Below are 19,842 nucleotides of genomic sequence, written 5' to 3' on the forward strand. Positions count from 1 at the left end.
TTACAAGGATTTGGGTGTCTACCTTCTATTTATTTCCTTTGGAGTTTAATGCTTAATACTGCTGAGGATCTGGGTCAACAGGTTTAATCCAAAGCCTACTGAAGTCAAGGGAGAGCATTCCACTACTTGGAAGACATTGTGATCTGATTCAGTGAAAAACAGGTAAAGAATTCCTTATTAGGGGAAGAACTAAATAATGTACCCTGTTTATACCATCATGTGAGACATTTTCTTCTCCAGAATAAGTACTAAAGCTATATTGTAAAAATCTTCAGTTACCCCAGTAGGTACTACCTTCAGTACGTAAACTAAGGCTTCAGGAATAATACATTATATATATAATAAGAACTATTTCTTATAGTATATAATATATATTTATACATATACAATAAATAGAAATATATACAAAAGGTTTTTATATATATAAAGTTTTCCTCACTAAAGAGGAAAAACTCAATAGCAAATACTGTTCTTCACTGGGATATAAAAATTAAGAGCCAAAATCTGGCCTCCAAAAGTACCAAATCAACAGGGTTTATACATGACTTTTTTAAGAGGGCATAGGAAAGACCTGTATTTTTTCTCTTTCTCTGTCAGCTCACAGATCCCGTTCATGGAACTTTTTTGTTAATTCCTCATGCTCTTTAAGAACAATGCAGTGGTACAGAAAAAAAGCAAATTGGGAGCTACAGAATTAGATGCTCAGTTGTATAAATCTACCACCTGAATGCACATTTTCAAGCAAAGAGCAACAGTATGAGTGCACAAATGAGACAAGGACGCTTAGCAGTTAGCTAGCCACATGTTGAAATGTAAATATGCATTTGCATATAAGCTTATGATGCTGGAATGCCGGAAAATTAAATATAATCCTATCATCATTTGCAGAAAGTGAAAACCAGCACTGCTAGTGCTGCTGCCATTCTCACTGCAACATGCGCAGGTCAAAGATGAGGAGGGGAAAATACACTACTGCAAGCAGATTTTACGAAATGCTTTTTAGTTTACAAAATGCTTTCTGTGATGGCATTGTGAACCCTATTGGTATGGTTAATGCTCTGTTCTCTAAGTAGATACTGGGGCTTGGCAACATACCTGTGCTTGTAGTCCTTTAATACCCTGTTAGTATAAAAGGTAGCAGCATCATTCATCTCCTTGACATAAGGGCCTGGTTTAGGAGACTAGGACCGTCAACCCATGGTAGCAGGAAACAACAGAAGGAGAAAGAAAATAAAACATTAGTCAGACACCTTCCCTGATGTATTAGGTATATTACAAAACACCTTCTTGGGTGTACTAGAGTGAAGAACTGTGCAGATGAGACTGCAGAGTTCTGCAAGATTTGGAGCTATTCTGGGCCACACCATCCAGAAGCACATTTACAGCCCTCCCAACCATCCTGCGTGTCACTCACCACTGCTATCCACCCAAGGGCAGGTATGCTTTCACTGACGGCTGAGAGATGGTTGAACATTTTGCTTCCTCTGTTCCTTTCTCTGAAGTTCTGGATTTCCTGAATCTTCTCTGATATTGGCTTCAGAAGCATTGCCACCTCATTCTGAAAAAAAAAAAAAAAAAAAAGAAAAAAAAAAGAAAAGATAGATGACACTGCTGTTACAATGGGTGGTCCAAAACTACCCTGTGATTTAACATTGTCCTCCCTGCCCATTGATTTAACAGTTGGAAAGAAAGGTCAGCATATTCTCTCCATTAAAGTAACAATTTAATTACCCTCCTCTGGTTGCAGTGGCAAAATGCACAGACACTAAGTATTAATAATGTGTTGCAGCAAAAATTGTTCTCAGCACTGGCAGCATTTTTACATGCTGCCCAGGTTAAGACCCATAAAGACCCCATAGCTCAGAGTTAGCAGAATGCTTGTATTTTTCATCTGATATCCCTGGAACTTTTTGAGAGTCTTTACACTGGCTTGAGTTTTTCAATTATTAACTGAGTTGTTCTTTCTATAAGAAACACAAACTGCTTGTTAGGTTAGTGGCCTCTTATCTGGCAACAAGACTGAGAAAGTAATACACTGAAGGCAGTATCAATTTTAGCTTTTGCTATTGGTAAGTTTTAATGTTTTAATTTCCTTTGGCTGCAAGTAATGTGGGAGAATTTCATGGGAAACATACTGCCTGCAAGCCATGGTTTGGGGAAATTCTCCTGTGTTAATCAGAAACGAATAGTATCCAGGGGAATGACTGTTGAGCGGAAGGAATAGTGTCTGGAGTGAAGAGAAAAGCAGAATGAATGTAGAAGCTATCCAAGCTCTTTCCTGTGCAAAGTGAATGCTAATCACACTGGCCCAGTATCTCAGAAAAACTAATTTAGAGCACTAACTTACTGGGAAAGATTCTTCCACTCCAAAACAGCACATTGAGGGACAAGAAGTCATTAGTTTACAACAAAAACAACTGCTGTACCTTGCAACCCTGTAAAATGTTTCCATAAAAGCAGTCCAATTCTTTATTGCAAAAGTATACCCGCAGAACCCATACTATGTCCCACCAAAGACAGTGCACCATTCTGATTTTCCCTGGCACTTCACTCAGAAATCACTCAGGATGTAGCAGAACTCTGTATTTTTTCTCACCTTTTCTCAGGACTACTTGTTTAATGGAATTAAGTGCTTGCTGGAGACAACTAATCCTCATATTCGTGAGGACTAATGCTGTCATGACACACACAAAATGATGTGTGCATATGTCCTGCTTGATCTCTGTCATCTGTAAGATATTTCTTTTCACCCTTCCACAAGACCTCAGCTTTACAGAATTTTATGTCACCTTAAAATAAGCATGTCTGCTATGGATCAACATAGGTCAAAAGACACTCCAAAAAACATGACAAAAAGAGGTTCTGCACTTCTAAAAGAATTTTGATCCAACTATGGAGTCTTAATATTTTAGTGGTAATGAAATTTTGAGAAAGGCCTATTGTCCTGGTTTCGGCTGGAACAGAGTTAACTTTCTTTTTAGTAGGTGGTACAGTGCTGTGTTTTGGATTTAGTGTGAGAATGATGCTGATAACACGCTGATGTTTTAGTTGTTGCTAAGTAGCGCTTATCTTAAGCCCAGGACTTTTCAGTTTCCCATGCTCTGCGAGCAAGCAGGTGTGCAAGAAGCTGGGAGGGAGCATGGCCAGGGCAGCTGACCTGAACTAGCCAAAGGGGTATTCCATACCATGGAACGTCATGCCCAGTATATAAACAGGGGGGAGTTGGCCGGGAGGGGCGGATCGTGGCTTGGGAACTAACTGGGCATTGGTCAGCGGGTGGTGAGCAACTGCATTGTGCATCACTGTTTTTTTTCTTTCCCCTCCCCCTTCCTTTTTTTGTTATATTCCTTTTCATTACTATTATTATTATATTTCATTATTACTATTGTTAGTATTATATTTTACTTTAGTTATTAAACTGTTCTTATCTCAACCCACGAGTTTTACTTTTTTTTCCTTTCCTCCTCCTCACCCCACTGGGAGGGAGGAGGGGGAAGCGGCTGCGTGGTGCTTAGTTGCTGACTGGGGTTAAACCACGACACCTATGCATCTGAAATGCATGGGGATATTTGGTCGTCTCCTACAACAAAGTGGGTTGGGAGAAAACAGATATTTACAGTATTACTGGGAGATTAAGAGATTTTTTGTTGACGGCTTAATGACCAGCGTAAGTCATTAAGTCTGAAAAAGCCCTGAAACTTCCATGATTTGTAGTTCTTAAAAACTGATTTTGTTGCCATAACATGATAAAGTCTGCAGGAATTCTTTCTAATTTTTGCTTGTTTACAACATGCTGCAGCTGGTTGGCTCTTTCTTATTTTGCAGGGAAATCTTTCAAGTATGACAGTAGTTAACAAAACTGAAATTTAAGAAAGTGCTTGTTCTGCTTTGATATTATGTCAGTTTTCCTCCCATAAAGTCTAAGGGATATTTACAGTCCTTAGCTTACTGTGAATCTTCATGGCCCAGTTCCAGCCAAAGAGAATATCAGGGCTAAAAATACAGCTCCACAGATGCCTGGTATATCTCGACAGCACTGGGAGGCAGCATGTTTCTGTGGATAGGGCACAGAAGTGGGAGTCCATAAATGGGGGTTCTCTTTGCAGCTCTCCCACCAAACTATCATCAGGTTTCAGGAAAGCTGTGTTACCTTTCTGTGCTTCAACTTCCTATATATGAAATGATGCTAATATAGCTGTTTTGTTTTGTAGAACACTTTGATATCTACAGATAAGAAGGCAAAATTAGGGCCAAACATTTTCCTGAATGGTACCATAAGACCCATGCCTCCTCCTACTCCTACTAGAAAAACTCCCAACCACTTTTGTGAGGGTTTTCTATCAGTGGTACAGACAGAATTTCTATCCCGCAGAACACAGGACTTAACCTGTCCAGTGAATCAACTCTTTATAAAAATGTAGTGGATTTCTGCAATTTCACAGAAAAAGTGCCCTGTGGGAGTTTTAAAGGTGTAATATATATTGCTAAGGGAAGTAGCTCAAAGTAATCATTCACTTGGCAGTGTAGTGACACAAGAAAGAGCCACAAAGGGCTTGAGGCTTTGCTCAGCTCTGTCCCATGTAAGATGTACTGGGAGAACAGTACAGCCTGCCTTCCCTTCACCGTGCACTTGTCCTGTTCTGCAATGGCTGCTGCCTGGCTGCACAAAATGTGTGTGTGTGTTTGTGCAAGCTTCTTGTGATCCAGGTTTCTGTGTAAGGGTTGGACACAAAGGAATACAGGCCTGCAAGAAATCACTTAATTGAGTCCTGTCTCCCTGCAGTCGGTTCTAAATTTTTAGTTAGTGATTAAACTGCAGATGAATTGCAGTGTATATGGCATACGGGTATAAAAGGCTCATTAATTCTGGCAGTAATCAGTCTTGTTTGGCTCTACAATGCAGAACCAGTTGTGCTGAGGGTTCTAAAAGAATAATCTCTTTCTTGCAATGAATATTAAAACAGCTGGTTGTTAATAAAATGATTGTCTATACTGTATCTCTAAGAAAAAATTAATTCAAGGAGATGAATCAGAGCTGTTGGAAAAATCTTCAGCATGCCTTTGGCATGTGCTAGATAAAATTTCTTGTCATTTAAGACACAGCACAGTTGTTTAATAGAAATTTAAGAGTCTTTGTATAAACACCATTCCTATTATAATATCAGTTTTGCTGAAATGTTTAAAAATGCAAGTGGTACAACTTAGAAATATCAAAAGTAATTCCCAGTATGCCTTTGTCCTTTTTTAATAATTATTAAAACCAGGTGGTCTTTCTAAATATTAATACCTAAACAACCAGCCAGCTTTGATCCATGTCTTACAATTCTTATTAGAAAATCAAGAGTAGTAAGACTACTGCAGTGATTAGCCAAAACACTCCAAAAAAGTTACAGCATGCAACAAGAACTGCCTTAGGCTTTGGATTCAGAGACTTAACAGTCTCAGCCCAGTCTCATAAAATGGCCTGGCATACCAGTATTCCAACAGACTGCACCAAACAGACTTTCTTCTCCTTCACATTTTTGTAATACTCACACGAGAAGTTCTCCAGATGACAGGTTTAACAGGACTGGGGCGCATGGATTTAACTCAGGAGAATGGCCAAACTTTTGGGTTTTGTGATTTCTGTGATTTGCCTGTGAAGTCACACTAAACTGAGGGGCTTGCTTAAACTTTGGCTGCTTGAGCCAGTGATTACTTGAAAATCTCAGCTTTAATTTGAGAAAAAGGGTATTTTCTCAGGACCATTGTTGTCCAGAAACCTGCCAGCATGGATCACAAAGGCGCAAACCCCAGCAGGTAAATAAAAATATAGTTCTTAAAGATCTTATGTATTTTTAAGCTAATCTTACATGGTTTTGAGGGGTGAGATTGTTTACTGAAGAATTTTTATGTTGATGGGTGGCAACACAATTCAGATCTCACTATTATAGTGTTTAAATCAACCTGACCTATTATGAAAAAAACATGGTGAGGGAACAAATACCCTTTTAAGTTATGCTAACTGAGGGGGTGGCAACCTTTGGCGTAGGAGCAGTAAAAGAAAGCTGAGAGCATTTGGGATCAGCAGCCCCTTCATTTTACTCAGCTGCAACCAGAACAGCATGACTACAACCTTTATTCCGTGGTCTACAGTTCTATTATTTTCTTCTGTCAGTTCAAAATCTCCATCATACTTACATTGTGTTTTTCACAGGCAAGTTTGAAACATGGAGTTGATTTGAGTCAGCTGTCTTTGTATACGTTGGCAAGTAGTGCAGCCTAATAGGAATGGTTCTGTAGAGCAAAACAGTTGGTGCTGAGGACCTGACATTCACACTATACGCGTTGGCGGGGGGGCTATTTTGGACTAGCTGTAAATTGTGGTTTAGGTGCTGTCTGGGAGTGTATCTTCCATTTAACTGCATCAGAAAGATACCCATTTTGTACACCCTAAGACTGCTCTACAATGTGAATCACAGCATTGTAAATGGGGCTGATCTGAAGGAAAAATATAGTCCCACTGTGAACTAAAACACTAATGTAGACACAGCCATTATCTCTGCAAACAGCCTAGTACAGTCCCATCCCACATTTCATCCTTTCAAGGTATGAAAGATGTCATGGACAGCATTCGCCACACTCAGTTCTAACAACTTAAAAGGTGAGCATCTGCTCTCAGCTGAGACTTGATTCCCTCTATTGTAAATGAACAAAGAGATGTCCCTGAGGAATTCTTTCCACCTATTAATAGATGTTAGAAGACTATATATTAAAAGACATTAATAGATGTGAAGAATGCACTCTAGAGGTGCTGCCATTTACCGTAAAAAGAGCCTAGAAAGACACCTTACACAACATGCCTACCTTGACAGTTAAAGCTGATGAGCAGAATCCCATCCTGTGTCTATAGGAATAAGATACTGGTAGCTTCAGTGATCACCAGTGAGGTGCATTTCTGCTATGATTGTATTTTGGAAAAGGCAATCTCTAAAGAAGACTTTAAAATTTAAATTAGTCCTTTTTTTGTATATATGTGGTTTAAGAAAGGCCTGTCTTTTTTGTTGTAGCTGTGTATCAACTGTCTGAATGGAATCAGTGTTCAGATTAGGCTGAGGAATAACTTCTCTCTGTATGTATACAGAAAATACATTTTTTTCCCAGAGGTGATTCTAAGCTAGTTGGTAACTTTGAGCCTCCCAATGCTGCATCCAGATTCCTCTAATGCTTACTTTTTTTTTTTTCCTTTTCATTATTACTTTCATAGTGAAATACTACCAGCTTTTGTTGGCGGCTGTCAAACTGTTCTTTTAGCACTGCCTATCTCCATCTCTCCTTGCAGAAAGTGTTTCACATTTGGTACCACAGTTTTGCTCTTAAAATTGCAGTATAACCTACTGCACCTTAATCCAATACTTTCTCTGCAAGCATTTTCTGATTGGCAGTAGAGACCATCAGTGAGATCTTTCTCTATGATCACTACATTCATGTCCCTCTAGTATTCTGATATTTTCAGGGTTCAAAAGTCTCCTCCTAACTAACTACAGAGAGACATTAATTTATTCTGGTCTTGTTTTCTTAGACTGTAAATCTTCAACATAGTGGTGTAACAACTGTTTGATTTGTTTGTCAATAGTACAGGTTTTGCCACTTCAACTCACTGCTGTGCAACAGCAGGACTATGACACAGAGAGACAAATCTGCAGAAATGTCTGGTCAGCTTCATCAGCACAGAAGCTTAGACACATTTGTGTGCTTCCAAAGTGACTTAATTGGTATTTGGCTTTTATTCCTCTTAGATAGCACATAAATTCCCAATCTAACAGCCAATATTAGCTGTAGCAATTTTGTGCTTTGTGGGAAAAAAACAGGAAAGACCAAACCATAACCCCACATGACAAATTACTAGTTTAGTCATTTGTGGGTTTATTTTGAAATGTAAACTCTGAGGGAGGGCAAATGGAGAGGAACGTGAAAGACAAATAGCTTCTAACCAGTGGAGAAATCCAGGGCCTGATACAAACTGCATGCACCAGTTTACACCAGTGCAGAACCACAACCAACGCTTTTGGCCAGGACTCTGGCTGGTTTTTAAATGGACTTGAATGCTCTATATATTGTTTTCCTGTCCACTACAGCTCTCCGTGGGCAGTATATTCAACAAAGAAGGGTCCTTCTGCTTTAGGCACACAGGCAAGATCCCACACTTAATCAACAGAACAACTACACTAATGAACTGTTTTCAACCTTTTGATTTACTACTCCTCAATCTTTGCTGCTGTGATCATAGTCCATGTCAGTGGGGCCCAGAGCATTCCAGGTAGCAAACTTCTGTCAGAAAAAGGTGTTCTGTTGAGCCACAATTGTTTTGTTTACAACATCTGAGATCTGACGAGTCTTTGCTAAGGCCAATTAGGTTTCACATGGGGTACATCCCAGAACAGGGATGTTAGATGGTGCAGGTTTCCAGCCTTGGACATTCATGTCGTTCACCCGAGATCTCCCCAGAGACAACCTGTAAGACTGCCAGGTTCAATAAGCAGTCCTGGAGTCTGCATAACTTTCAGAATTCAAAAATCATTGGTTGTGGTCTGATTTAGACCAAGTAAAATTAGAAAAAATTGAAATAACCCGTGAACCAAAAAGCCCTGCTTTTCAGTCAGCTGTATCCCCAGTGCTTTCCCTGTTAGAAGATCATGTACAGTCCAGAAATCCTGGGAAACAATTGTGTAGCACAGACAAAGGAGGGTACTGGTTTGGATTTGTGTTTAGCAGAAATAAAGGATATGATACTTAATGGGAAAGGGAGTGTCCCATCAGCATAGCTCAGTGGGATCTCACATGGTGCAGTTTGAATACGACCATTGCTACAAGGATTGAAAACTAGCCTGGTGATTTTAGGACATTATTTTAGGACACAACAGAATGCAGGATCCCCAGAATTGCTTAGCAGGTATGTCAGTTGAGGAGATAGACAAGATACAGAGTATCATCTTCAATAATATCTTCCTTATGGGGTGATGCTGTTCTTAGTCCAAGTATAGACATACTAGACTAAACAAGTGCAAGGAGTCTTTGCTTACTGGAGCGTGGTTCTTGCACAGAACGTAAACTGCTGGAGAGTCTGTGCCTCGTGGTGTTGATGTGAGCCAGTCTAGAGGGGTGTGATAAATTTCTCTTCTGTAGGGGCTGGGAGATGTAGCATTGATCATGGCCCTTCTGTATTCCCTGGATCCCTAGGGGTGTCTGGGCCTTCTTATGGCTGCACTGCCCCTGGGGCAGAACTGGATCTCAAATGCATCCATCTTTTCATTGCAGGGGCTATTGACCTGGGAGTTTTGGCAAACACAAGTGAAGAAAGAGGAATGGTACAAGGATACCTACAGAAGTTAACTACAAGAAAGACATTGAGGTGCTGGAGCATGTCCAAAGAAGAGCAACAAAGCTGGTGAAGGGTCTAAAGCACAAGTCTTACGAGGAGCGGCTCAGGGAACTGGGGTTGTTTAGCCTGGAGAAAAAGAGGCTCAGGGGAGACCTTATCGCTCTCTACAACTACCTGAAAGGAGGTTGTAGCGAGGTGGGTGTCGGTCTCTTCTCCCAAGTCACAAGTGATAGGATGAGAGGAAATGGCCTCAGGTTGCACCAGGGGAGGTTTAGATTGTGTATTAGAAAAAAATTCTTCACTGAAAGGGTTATTAAGCATTGGAACAGGCTGCCCAGGGAAGTGGTTGAGTCACCATCCCTGGAAGTATTTAAAAGACTGTAGATGTGGTGCTTAGGGACATGGTTTAGCGGTGGACTTGGCAGTCTTAGGTTTACGGTTGGACTTGATGATCTTAAATCTTTTCCAACCTAAATGATTCTATGATCAGAAAATATAATGAGCTTGAGGCTGGTTAAATGCAGTCGAGTGCTTTTGAGACAAAATTATGAGATAACAGGTGTCAGGGGGCTAGCTGGAGACTGGCAATATGTTTACAATGAAGCAATAATCAAGGATTAAAGTGGACCTGAAACTGAGTAAGAGTTTGCAACGATATCCAAAAATGAGCCTGTAAACACTGTAAGGCAGCAGGCTAGCAACTGAAAACTGTCAGTTGGTCCATCACTGCGGCTGTGACCACATGTCGCATGCAGTTGTAGGCTTGCTGATAACAGAAATATGTCAACAGTTTGGCAAGATTTCAGAGAACAGGAGGGGGGAAGGGGTTCCCTTTGGAGCTCAGGACTCTGAGGCTCTGTCCATGTCACTCTTGGCACCTTCTGTAAGTTTGGGACCTGAGGACCTTAAAAGGACTGAACCAAATTCTTCCTTAAGCTATTTCTAGATACAGAGGTGCAGGTTTGCAGCACTCAAGCAGCTGAGTAGAATGGCAGCAAAACTTGGCTCAAACTCTTTTGCATAAGTAAGTAATAAATTAACGAGGTGAGGAGTATCCTCCTCTTCATATTTTTGGAAAACAGTAAGGGCGATCCCAGTAAGTATGAGGAAAAGTAGCGAGAAATGGAATGACATAAGCAAGACAAGGTAATTAGAAAACAAATCCTGCTAGGATGCAGAATAAGAAGTCCCAGGAGTCCTGTTATTGAAGTACTTTAAAAATATAAGAGAGAAAAAAATGAGCAATCCTACACTGACAGAGAGTAGGGAACTGCAAATCTCCATCTTTGATTTCTACATAAAAATTCTGAGAATGAGTCCTTTATTCAAAGAAATTGCCACAACTATTCTGTTCCTACAATAGATTTTTCGCTTGACTATAAAAAATTAAAAACCTCAGGATTTGTTCTCATGGTTCTAAGTCTAACTTCAAATACAGTTTCTTGGGTTTCAAGGTTTTGTTTCTTTTTTCTAGGAAAAAAAGGGAAAGCCTTCCTTTACCTCTCACTTTCTTCCACCCCGTTCCTCCCACCTGTGTGTTGAATCTGGATATTTAAGCTAGGTATTTAATTGGAATGTTTGTCTGCACAATGTTAGTAATTAAATCCATGAGCTCTGGCAGTCATATGAACTCAGCTTTTTTTTTAATGAGAAATTACGTAATCTTTTATAGTCTGAACTGCATCTGTCATTTAAATCTGTTTGTAGTACTTCTTACCATGACTATGCTCATCCTGCATATGTTTATATTGATTCACAGAAAAATTTATCTCATTAGCTAGTTCCCAGTATGGGAACAATGGATTATTCATGCCCTCAAAGCAACTCTTAAAATTGTTTGAACTCTTAAAGTGAAATGAAACAACTTATAAGGAGAAAACAGTATATAAGTTACCATTTACAAAGAATTCAGTGCAGTGACTTTGAGCAGTGATCTCGTAGGTTAGTATTCATGATCATAAATTTTAAAAAATTGTTAAACAGATAAACTTGCTTGGGAACACTAATAACTTTTTAAATTATTATACAATAAAATAATAATGTTTCAATCAGAACTGTATTTGGCTTAGACTGTGGGGAATAGAAAATTCAGATCCAAACTATTTCATAACGTTTTGTGAAGGTTTATGTTAAAATATATCTTCTGAATTGCCCAAGCAACATGTATATGTATGGTCTCAAAATACCTTTTTAAACAACTTCTCACAGAATATAGCAGTATTCTAATTTATTTTCCCTTCCCCATCTTCTCTTTACTATCTCATATGTAGTAAACAATTTATAATAGACTTTTTTTTGCTTTAATGTTTGAAGTTTGGCATCAGAAAATAACTTCTAATAAGCGGATGAACTGAAGAATACCATCTTGCTGAATGAGCCTGTATCCAGCAGCCATTAGCTGGGACATACACAAACAGGAATATCAACTGGTGGTTTTGTCATTTTTGTCATGTGATCTCTTCCACTGCACATACAAATATAGAACATGACCATAAAAAGTAACAGAACATGCTCTCTGCGAAGTAATTTATTGCAGTTGATGCTAGATTGGTATGCCAGCTGGAATTACCTTCTCGGCTCCTACTATTTTCACATATACAGATAATAAGGGCTGTGCACTGCAACAGATTCCAAATGAAAAAATATCAACATTACTAACAAGAAGCAAAACTCTGCAAAAGCAACTTCAGCAAGCTTAACTGTTTGAAAATGTTTGCTAGTGACTCATAGCAGGAGTCAAAGAGCTAAATGAATACTAGGGCATCAACATTTTCAGAGGGGAAAAAATACTGCTTTTTGTACGACGTACATTTCTCTCTTTGCTGAGCACAAAAAGATCTAAGGATTATTATACATATAGGAGCTTTCTTTTTGTTTGAATTCCTTATTCATTAGTTTGTAAGCTGCAAGAGCTGAGCTAATTTATTTTTCCAGGGCATTTTCCCCTCCCTCTTTTTTTTTAAAGGCACCATGTATGACATCCCAACATGACAGGAACTCAGTAAATCCCCTCAGTCTCCACACTGCTGTCTCTGAATGTCTACAAAGCTACTATGCCATAATCGCAACTCACTGGCTCATTCACAGCTTTACATTATAAAGCAAACAGTCTAGACAGCTGAATGACAGAATTACTCTCTTTTCTCTTGCATTTATAGATATGCTGTCATCTTCATTTGCTTTTCTCTACTCTGTGCATTCTGATACACTAATGATTAGCTTTCCTGTTTGGATTCCACACTGACTCCATGGCTCTAGGCTATAAATACAACCAGAGCCCAGATGACATCGCATCAGTAAGGTCCTGGGGAGCGGGGGGGGAAGATCCCTTTTTCTTTCCTTCTCCTGGGCTAGCTGGTGATAACCAGCTTTTTCAAAATGGTTAACCAATGTGGCTGTACAATAGGATTTTTTCCTCATTGAGATGGAGATATAAAAAGCCTAGTGCCTGGAACCGTCACTCTCCGCAGTGGAAAATACTGTTCAAATTGCACAGAATAGGCAGCCTTCGATTATTTTCAGGTCTGTCTATAGTATAGCTGAATGTATCTATGCAAAAAATATGTGCAAAAAAGAGAAAAAGAATGAACAACTACATGTGTTTGGATGCCTATAAAAATGTGTACCTAACAGTCTTTATGTTAAAAAAACTTAAGTAACTGGACTGGGTTTGTTCTCACCGACAAAGGAACTTTAGTCTGTAATATTCCTGGTATTTTAACTTCAGAATGATGTGTACACACATATCATGTGGCATTTCCTTGGTGTTAAAAGACAGTTAAATGATAAAAGTATACTTTCTTGCCTTCAACAAGTTGCAGCAATCTATGCAAGCCTGATAACGTGCAACTAAGACATATGGATACACATGGCTAGCACTGGTGATATTTATAGCAAAGTTTTTATTATTTGTTGCTTTTCTTAATGCTTCTGTAACTGTCATTCTGGATTGCTGGAGAATCTCTTTTTACATCTGTTTTTTTTTTGTTTTTTGCTTGTTTTGTTGCCATTTTTTAAATGAAAGTTTCTAAACTTTACAGTTGAAAAAATCTCAAAGCTTTGACTTGGGGTCAGAAAGTTGTAAGGGTAAAAGTGGGGACAAGCCGTTGCCATTCTCCCTTGAAAAGCAGAGAAAATCATACTGATAGCACATCAGCACAGGAGGCCAAACAGTGAGCCATAGCTTTTACTCTCACCAGACCTGGGACAATACCAACACTTCAGAACATTGCATTACATTACGGGCCATCGGAAACTGTTCATTGGGGAATATTTTACCTATGAGCATGAAGAGTTTTGTGGGCCACTGGGTGCGATTGTATTCACAGCCAATATAAATGACTGCTTGAGGCCTGTACCAATGGGAATTTTGCCTGTTCGCTGTGAGTCATGACCCACTTTTACTCTCTGAGATCAGGGACAGCTGGAAAAACAAGTGATCCCTTCTTGCTTGGAACTCTATAAATCTAAAGTCTCGCCTGGAATATCTGTGGGTTTTTTTTTTTTTCTCCTTGAGTACCCTTGCCATTAAAACATACTGATTAGAAAAACTTTTAATTTGTGTCTCTAAGAACAATAGTGACAGCAAAATTTCAGTAATTTATACAAGTGGCAGAGAGTTCTGATTTGAAAATATGTAGTTTAATGAACTATGGAACAGGGAGCTGATGGAAAAAGACAGAACTGAAGGCCAAGGAGACACTGTGCAAGTGAAGTCTTCATTCTCTGCACAGTCCAAGAAGGAAGGTTCAAGGGTGGTCCCGCAGAAGGGCTACATGATTGCTGTTCCCAGGAATGATACAGTGCTATTGGCCAAAACTTTGTGCCCTCCAGAAACTACAAATGAGATTTCATAACAACTCCGCAGCTTCTCTGAGCTTTCTAGTTGTGAGGGGAGGATTTAAATAGCTGCCACTAAAATAAGTATATAAATCAACCTGATATAAAATGTTTTTTTCATTTTCTTGAGAAAATGCTTTGCCTTCCTTCCAGAATTGGCCTAACCTAGACCTCAGCTTGTGGAATACTGAGTCTAGAGGCCAGTATTGATTTTTCTCTCATAGCTTATCCCCTGACTTCAAAGTCTGTCATATAGCATCGCTGTGGGGCTAGCAAAAAGCCGTTCTATTCCATGGCATTTCCAGCTTTCCAGAGAAACACTGATCCCACTCACAGCCATAAAGTAGAAACCTCCTTTGGTTTCTTCAATGATCTTATATGTATTGGTACAGAAAAGGTTCTTAACTCTGAACCATGGCTTTCTGATTAGTACAGCACCATTCTAATAACACTGAAAGCAAGCCGCTAAGTGCACTGTATAAATAAAGTAACAAATAAAAGCAAATGCAGAGATTGATATTAAACATATGGGATCACAGCCTTTTTAATGCACTGGCTCTTGAAACTCTAGGTCACTTTTCTTACCTCTTGAGGCTCTTGACATTGAGATGCTAACACCAGGAAAGATCTTTGCGCTTGGAAAGCAGCACGTACCATCTCTGCCTGTAACAAAAGGAGGAATATAAATTAAACCTTAGCCTGTAACCTCCAATACCTCTTCTTGGCAGCTCAAAGTCAAGTGTGACAGCTCAAATCTTTCTTGCTGCTTCTCATCTAAATCACAGCAACGCTGACTGGAAGAAGTGTATTACAGTACTGGCTTAGCTATAAATTTTTTTGAAATCTAAGGTTAAGTTCCCTATCTTCTTCAGATAGGAAATAAAATGAGTTGATATGCAGTCTTTTGCTTATCATTTATAAGATTAGTCACAGGAGGACTTAATTTTAACACTTCAGAGAATGTCTAGGCATTTTAATTGCGATGTTTATACTCGAGTGCATGATAACAACTTATTACCACTGAGAATGGCAACGTGCAAACTTTCTGTTGAACTGTAACTTAGGCTGTAGTGATGTTTAAGAGGAGTCGAGCCTGGCATATTTGCTGAGGGACTATGCTGTAATTCATTCCTTGCCTGTCCTCTGTGAGCAGACCCTAAGATTGACGGCTATGAGAGATGGTGGCTGAAGATTTTTGGGCAATTTTACCCAACAGAACTCTAGAATTTGGGTTAAAGCTGCATCTGACAGCATGTTTACATGCTAACAGTGTGGATGGGAGGTAAATCTCCACACTCCCCAGTGTTCCCTACTGTTCAAATTTCTGGTCTTCTTTGGTTTTTTTGAACACTACACATCTTCTGTACATTATGAATGATGTACATTGATTAGAATCTAACCGCTATTTCAGTATCACCTATACCTCATTCAAGTGGATGAGTAGTGACTAGGAGACAGCATTATGGGTATAGAAAAGAACTATTCATAACTAGTATATATTGCTAAATAAAAACCAAACCAAGCCAAATGCTGTTAAGTTAATCTAATATGAATAGGTACATTTATAATCACTTTGTGAAAAGGTGGGGAAGCTCATGCTGTTTTTCCTTGGGGTTTCTTCAATCTAAAAAGAAAACAAGGAAATTTTATATACAGGCCTATGTGGATGCAACTTAAAATACATAAAAGTCAGGAAATTTGAAGTTGTAGCAAAGTAAAACAGCCAAATTGTGTTTATTCATCTTAAAATGTGATGGCATGAATAAAACATAATCTGTTAGGATGAGAATCACTGCAAGGAAGATGGTAAAAGAGGCCCAACTTGGACAGTATTTGGGGAGAAGGGGATATTATGGTCTGACAGGCTGAGATTTGGAAGAGGGTAATCATCGCTATAAATAGATAAAGAAAGAAATAATAAGGGAAATTGTATGAGCATAGGAGACTTAAATTTTCCAGACATAGACATAAATACCATCAATAATAGCAAGGTTTAGATATTCTTAGACATTTCAGAAGACTGACTGTTTGGTACAGAAATTCATAAAACAACAAAGTGTGTGCTATTTTAAGCTTCGTTTTTTTGTGTGAGGAGGATCTTTCAGAACAGCTGACCAAAAACTAATGTTCTACGAGGAAGTGATTATGAATGGATTCAGTTCTTCTTAAATTGCAAGATGGACAAAAATAAATCTATAGCTAAGGCTTGGTATTTTAGAATGGCAAACTTTTAGGAAATAGAAAAATCAGTGAATGAAGATGACTGGCCTGAGGAAATTAATGATTTGAATGCAGGAAAGGATGGACTTACATTAAGAATGGAAATAATCTATGCAGGCTGGGCAGGAGTGAGAAATTGTAGGAAAGGGCTAGAGTCTCTGAATGAATAAAGCAAGATACTAAGAATAGGTACAAAACTCCCAAAGAGTGAGAAGAGGCCTTGATTATCAAGGACAACTTTTTTTCAGGCATTATAAAATATAGAAGCAAAAGAATGATGGATAAAGGCCTTATTGAACTGTACCTTGCACAGAAAAGTAAAACAAAGCCATATTTTTTTTTAGCTACTGGAACAATAAAGAAATAATGTGATGAAGTGAGGCCATGGCAGTGACCTGAAGGGTAAGTTGAGCATGCCTACATTATTCTTGATGTATTGCTTACCTGTTGTTGAATAAATGCTTTTCCCCAATTTGAAGGAAGTTGATGTACATGAAGATATTGAAAGGATAGCTGAAGAGAATGATGATAAATCAATGGGAATTACATCATTTGAAAGGGAAGTCAAATATATGTAGCTTAGTGTGACAAAATCATTGGGTCCATATTATCTTCGTTCTAGAGTACTGAAGACACTGGCAGATGGAAGCACAAGTAGGAAAGATTTTAAATATATATCATTTGGAGATAGTACCAGCTGACAGAAGTATGCAATGATGGATTGGGCGAATATGCCCAAGAAGAGGGGGAAAAAGTATGTCAAGTGATTTCATGGCTGTTAGTTTGACTTGAGCACCGTGCACATTTAGAACAGATTTGAAACAAGTGATTAAAAACACATATGAAAATTAAAAATGGGAGAAATTACAATGGGATTATCTGTGGTTAAAATAATTACTTCAGGGGATTGTTTAGAGTTTTCAGTTTCTTAGACAAGGATAATGTGTATATTTAGATATTATATAAAATGCTTATTGTGGGTCCTCATAGGAAACTCATACTTTAAGTGGAAATGATGCAAAGTAGTATAAAAACTCTTAAGTTGGATAAAAAGTTGGATAAACGGAGACAACAACAGGGTATATTACAGATGGTGTTATTTGAGAGGAGGAAAGTTGGTAGTTGTGTTTCTCAGGGATTAGTTTTAGGAACCATGAGTATGTTTATTAGTGTCCTAAGAACAAGAATTAGGTGTGCACTCATAAAATTCATGGGCAACACAAAGTTAGGAGGTTTTAATATTGTCAAGAAGGGCTCACTCATCACTTGAGAAGAGTAAGACAACTTTGTTGGCACAGGTAATATGAATAGGATAAAATTTAGCAGTCCTCCCCCCTGCCCCTTTAAAACAATGCATAGTTTTGGGTGTAAACATGGAACTGATTAATTGGAAATGCTGAAGACTGGAAAATGCAAGTATAAAAGCCAGGAAGGTGGCTTTGTGAAAAGAGCTTATGTAGTACTACAATGGATGTAGCAAAATATTTTTAGTAGAGCTACAGAAGTGTTAGTACTATTGGAGAGGACCTCCTCTGGAATTACGTGTAAAGCACTAGTCATCTGTGTTAAAAAAAGACGAGCTTAAATGAGAACTGATGCAGAGAAAACGTATTTGGAAGTTTAGAGCAATGAGTATCTGTCATACAAAAATAAATTTTAGAAGTTTCACTTGTTTTGCTTAGCAACACAGTGGCTGAGGAATATGATGATTCTCATAAGGAATGTAAATAACAAAGAAGGAAGAAAATGGTAGTGTCAGCACTTGATCACAGGTCTGTAAACTGGGTCACGAGTAATCATAGTCTCAAATTTAGAATAGGATTTCCAACTATCCAAAAAGTGAAGTTCAGAAGGGATCTTCCAAATTCCTACAAAGAACCAGCGTTATTTTAAGATAGAGCTTTAAATGCTGATCAAACAGATCATAAAACATGAGCAAAGTGCTCTTAGATACAGAAAATTAAGATTGTTTTGTAAGTTCTTGAACATATACTGAGCTGGTAGCATCAATGAGGTTTAAAAAATGTGTCTGTTTGGCACTTTGTTTACACTGCATTAAATTCATGCTTTTGGGTTCCCACTGGTCACTCATGGAGGCTGAGGAGGACTTTTTTCTCCACTCACAGTACAAAGTAACAACTGGTTTCTTGTCTGATTTTTCACCTCTTCCTGCTGAAGCACTGGAATTTGGTCAGAGCTGGAGACAGACTGTTGGATGATGTACGCTGATGTTCCTAAAAGACTGACATTCCTTGAGTACGCCTCAAACATGTGTCTTGCTCATCTGACCGATGTTAAAACTGTTGTTGGATGTGGAATCAGAATGTACTTCTCCTCCAGACATGTATTACTCTTTTATGTTTATTACTCCTCCTCCTCCACTGCAGAGTGTGGCCAAGGCCACTTTCTCAAAATGTCTGGCAGCTGTCTTTAAGAAATCTTCTGCTATTGAGGGCACCCAAGCCATTGGCAACACTCTTTTGAGTTAACTGTGGTGCATTAAAAGTGTGGCTTTTTGCATCTTCTTATTATCCTAAATTTATTATAGGACGTTGGAAACATTCAGTGGTCAGTGGACTAGATATTGATTGCAAGGCTTGTGCTGTATGCCCAAAATTTATCCAGCCCCAAAAGCTTTTAGTTGTGTAGGGATCAGAGCACTCACATCTCTCACCTCTGAATTTAAATCTTAATCAAAGGATCGTGCTAATACAGGTTTTGCATTTTACAAGCAGAATTTTATAAGACTTCTGTCACAGTTACTTCCTTCTTTCTCCAACAGCATTAAAAATGGCTTTCTGAGTTTTACTATTTCCGAGCATGCAGTACTTCTTTCCATGCATCCCATCAAAGTAATAGAAGAGCTTCTTCGCATTAAGAATGCATTAGTTCAGTCTATCACCGTTCCAATTCTTTCTTGTAGTCTTTGAAATGTGACACTTCATTGCTACCTCCTTCTATTTAGCAGGCAGGCTGTGTAACTAAGCAGACAGCACTATTTTTTAGAGGGAGATGACTCTTTCATTAGACCCCCATATCCAGTGAAGACTAATGAGTGAGAATGGACCGGGGGGGATTTTTCTCGACACCTTGTGTGGCTCAGCCAAAAGATTGCCACAGAACAAATCAACTGAAATTCTTTCAGTTATAATGAATGATAGTAATGAAGCCTGAGTGTCAAAAACGCATGGGAATCATGAGTAAATTTATCAGAGTAGACTAGAACACAAACTTGCACACATCTGTCTGCAGACAGAAATGGGCATATTTTGGAGCAACAGATAATTGACATCTAAAAACTTTGGGTAATCCTTTTGGCATTCTTGGGATTATGCATGGACACAGCAATCATCAGACAGATTCCTTAGCTGAGCTGAATATTTTGAAGGAAGCAAGTTCCTCAAAGCATTTCCTACTTTGCT

General features: G+C 38.7%; 1 protein-coding gene across 1 annotated transcript in view; it reads right to left on the minus strand.

Moving 5' to 3' along the window:
- Positions 1–19,842, minus strand: part of CAP2 (cyclase associated actin cytoskeleton regulatory protein 2) — a 70,695-nt gene that overhangs the window by 22,431 nt on the left and 28,422 nt on the right. The window contains exons 4-6 of the mRNA XM_050890995.1: positions 14,786–14,863; positions 1,415–1,558; positions 1,096–1,181 (exon numbers count right to left, since the gene is read on the minus strand). Of these exons, the coding sequence (XP_050746952.1) occupies positions 1,096–1,181; positions 1,415–1,558; positions 14,786–14,863 (308 nt within the window). The remainder of the gene's footprint in view (positions 1–1,095; positions 1,182–1,414; positions 1,559–14,785; positions 14,864–19,842) is intronic.

The sequence above is a fragment of the Gymnogyps californianus genome, chromosome 2 (genome assembly GCF_018139145.2).
Source record: "Gymnogyps californianus isolate 813 chromosome 2, ASM1813914v2, whole genome shotgun sequence".
Taxonomy (NCBI): Eukaryota; Metazoa; Chordata; class Aves; order Accipitriformes; family Cathartidae; genus Gymnogyps; species Gymnogyps californianus.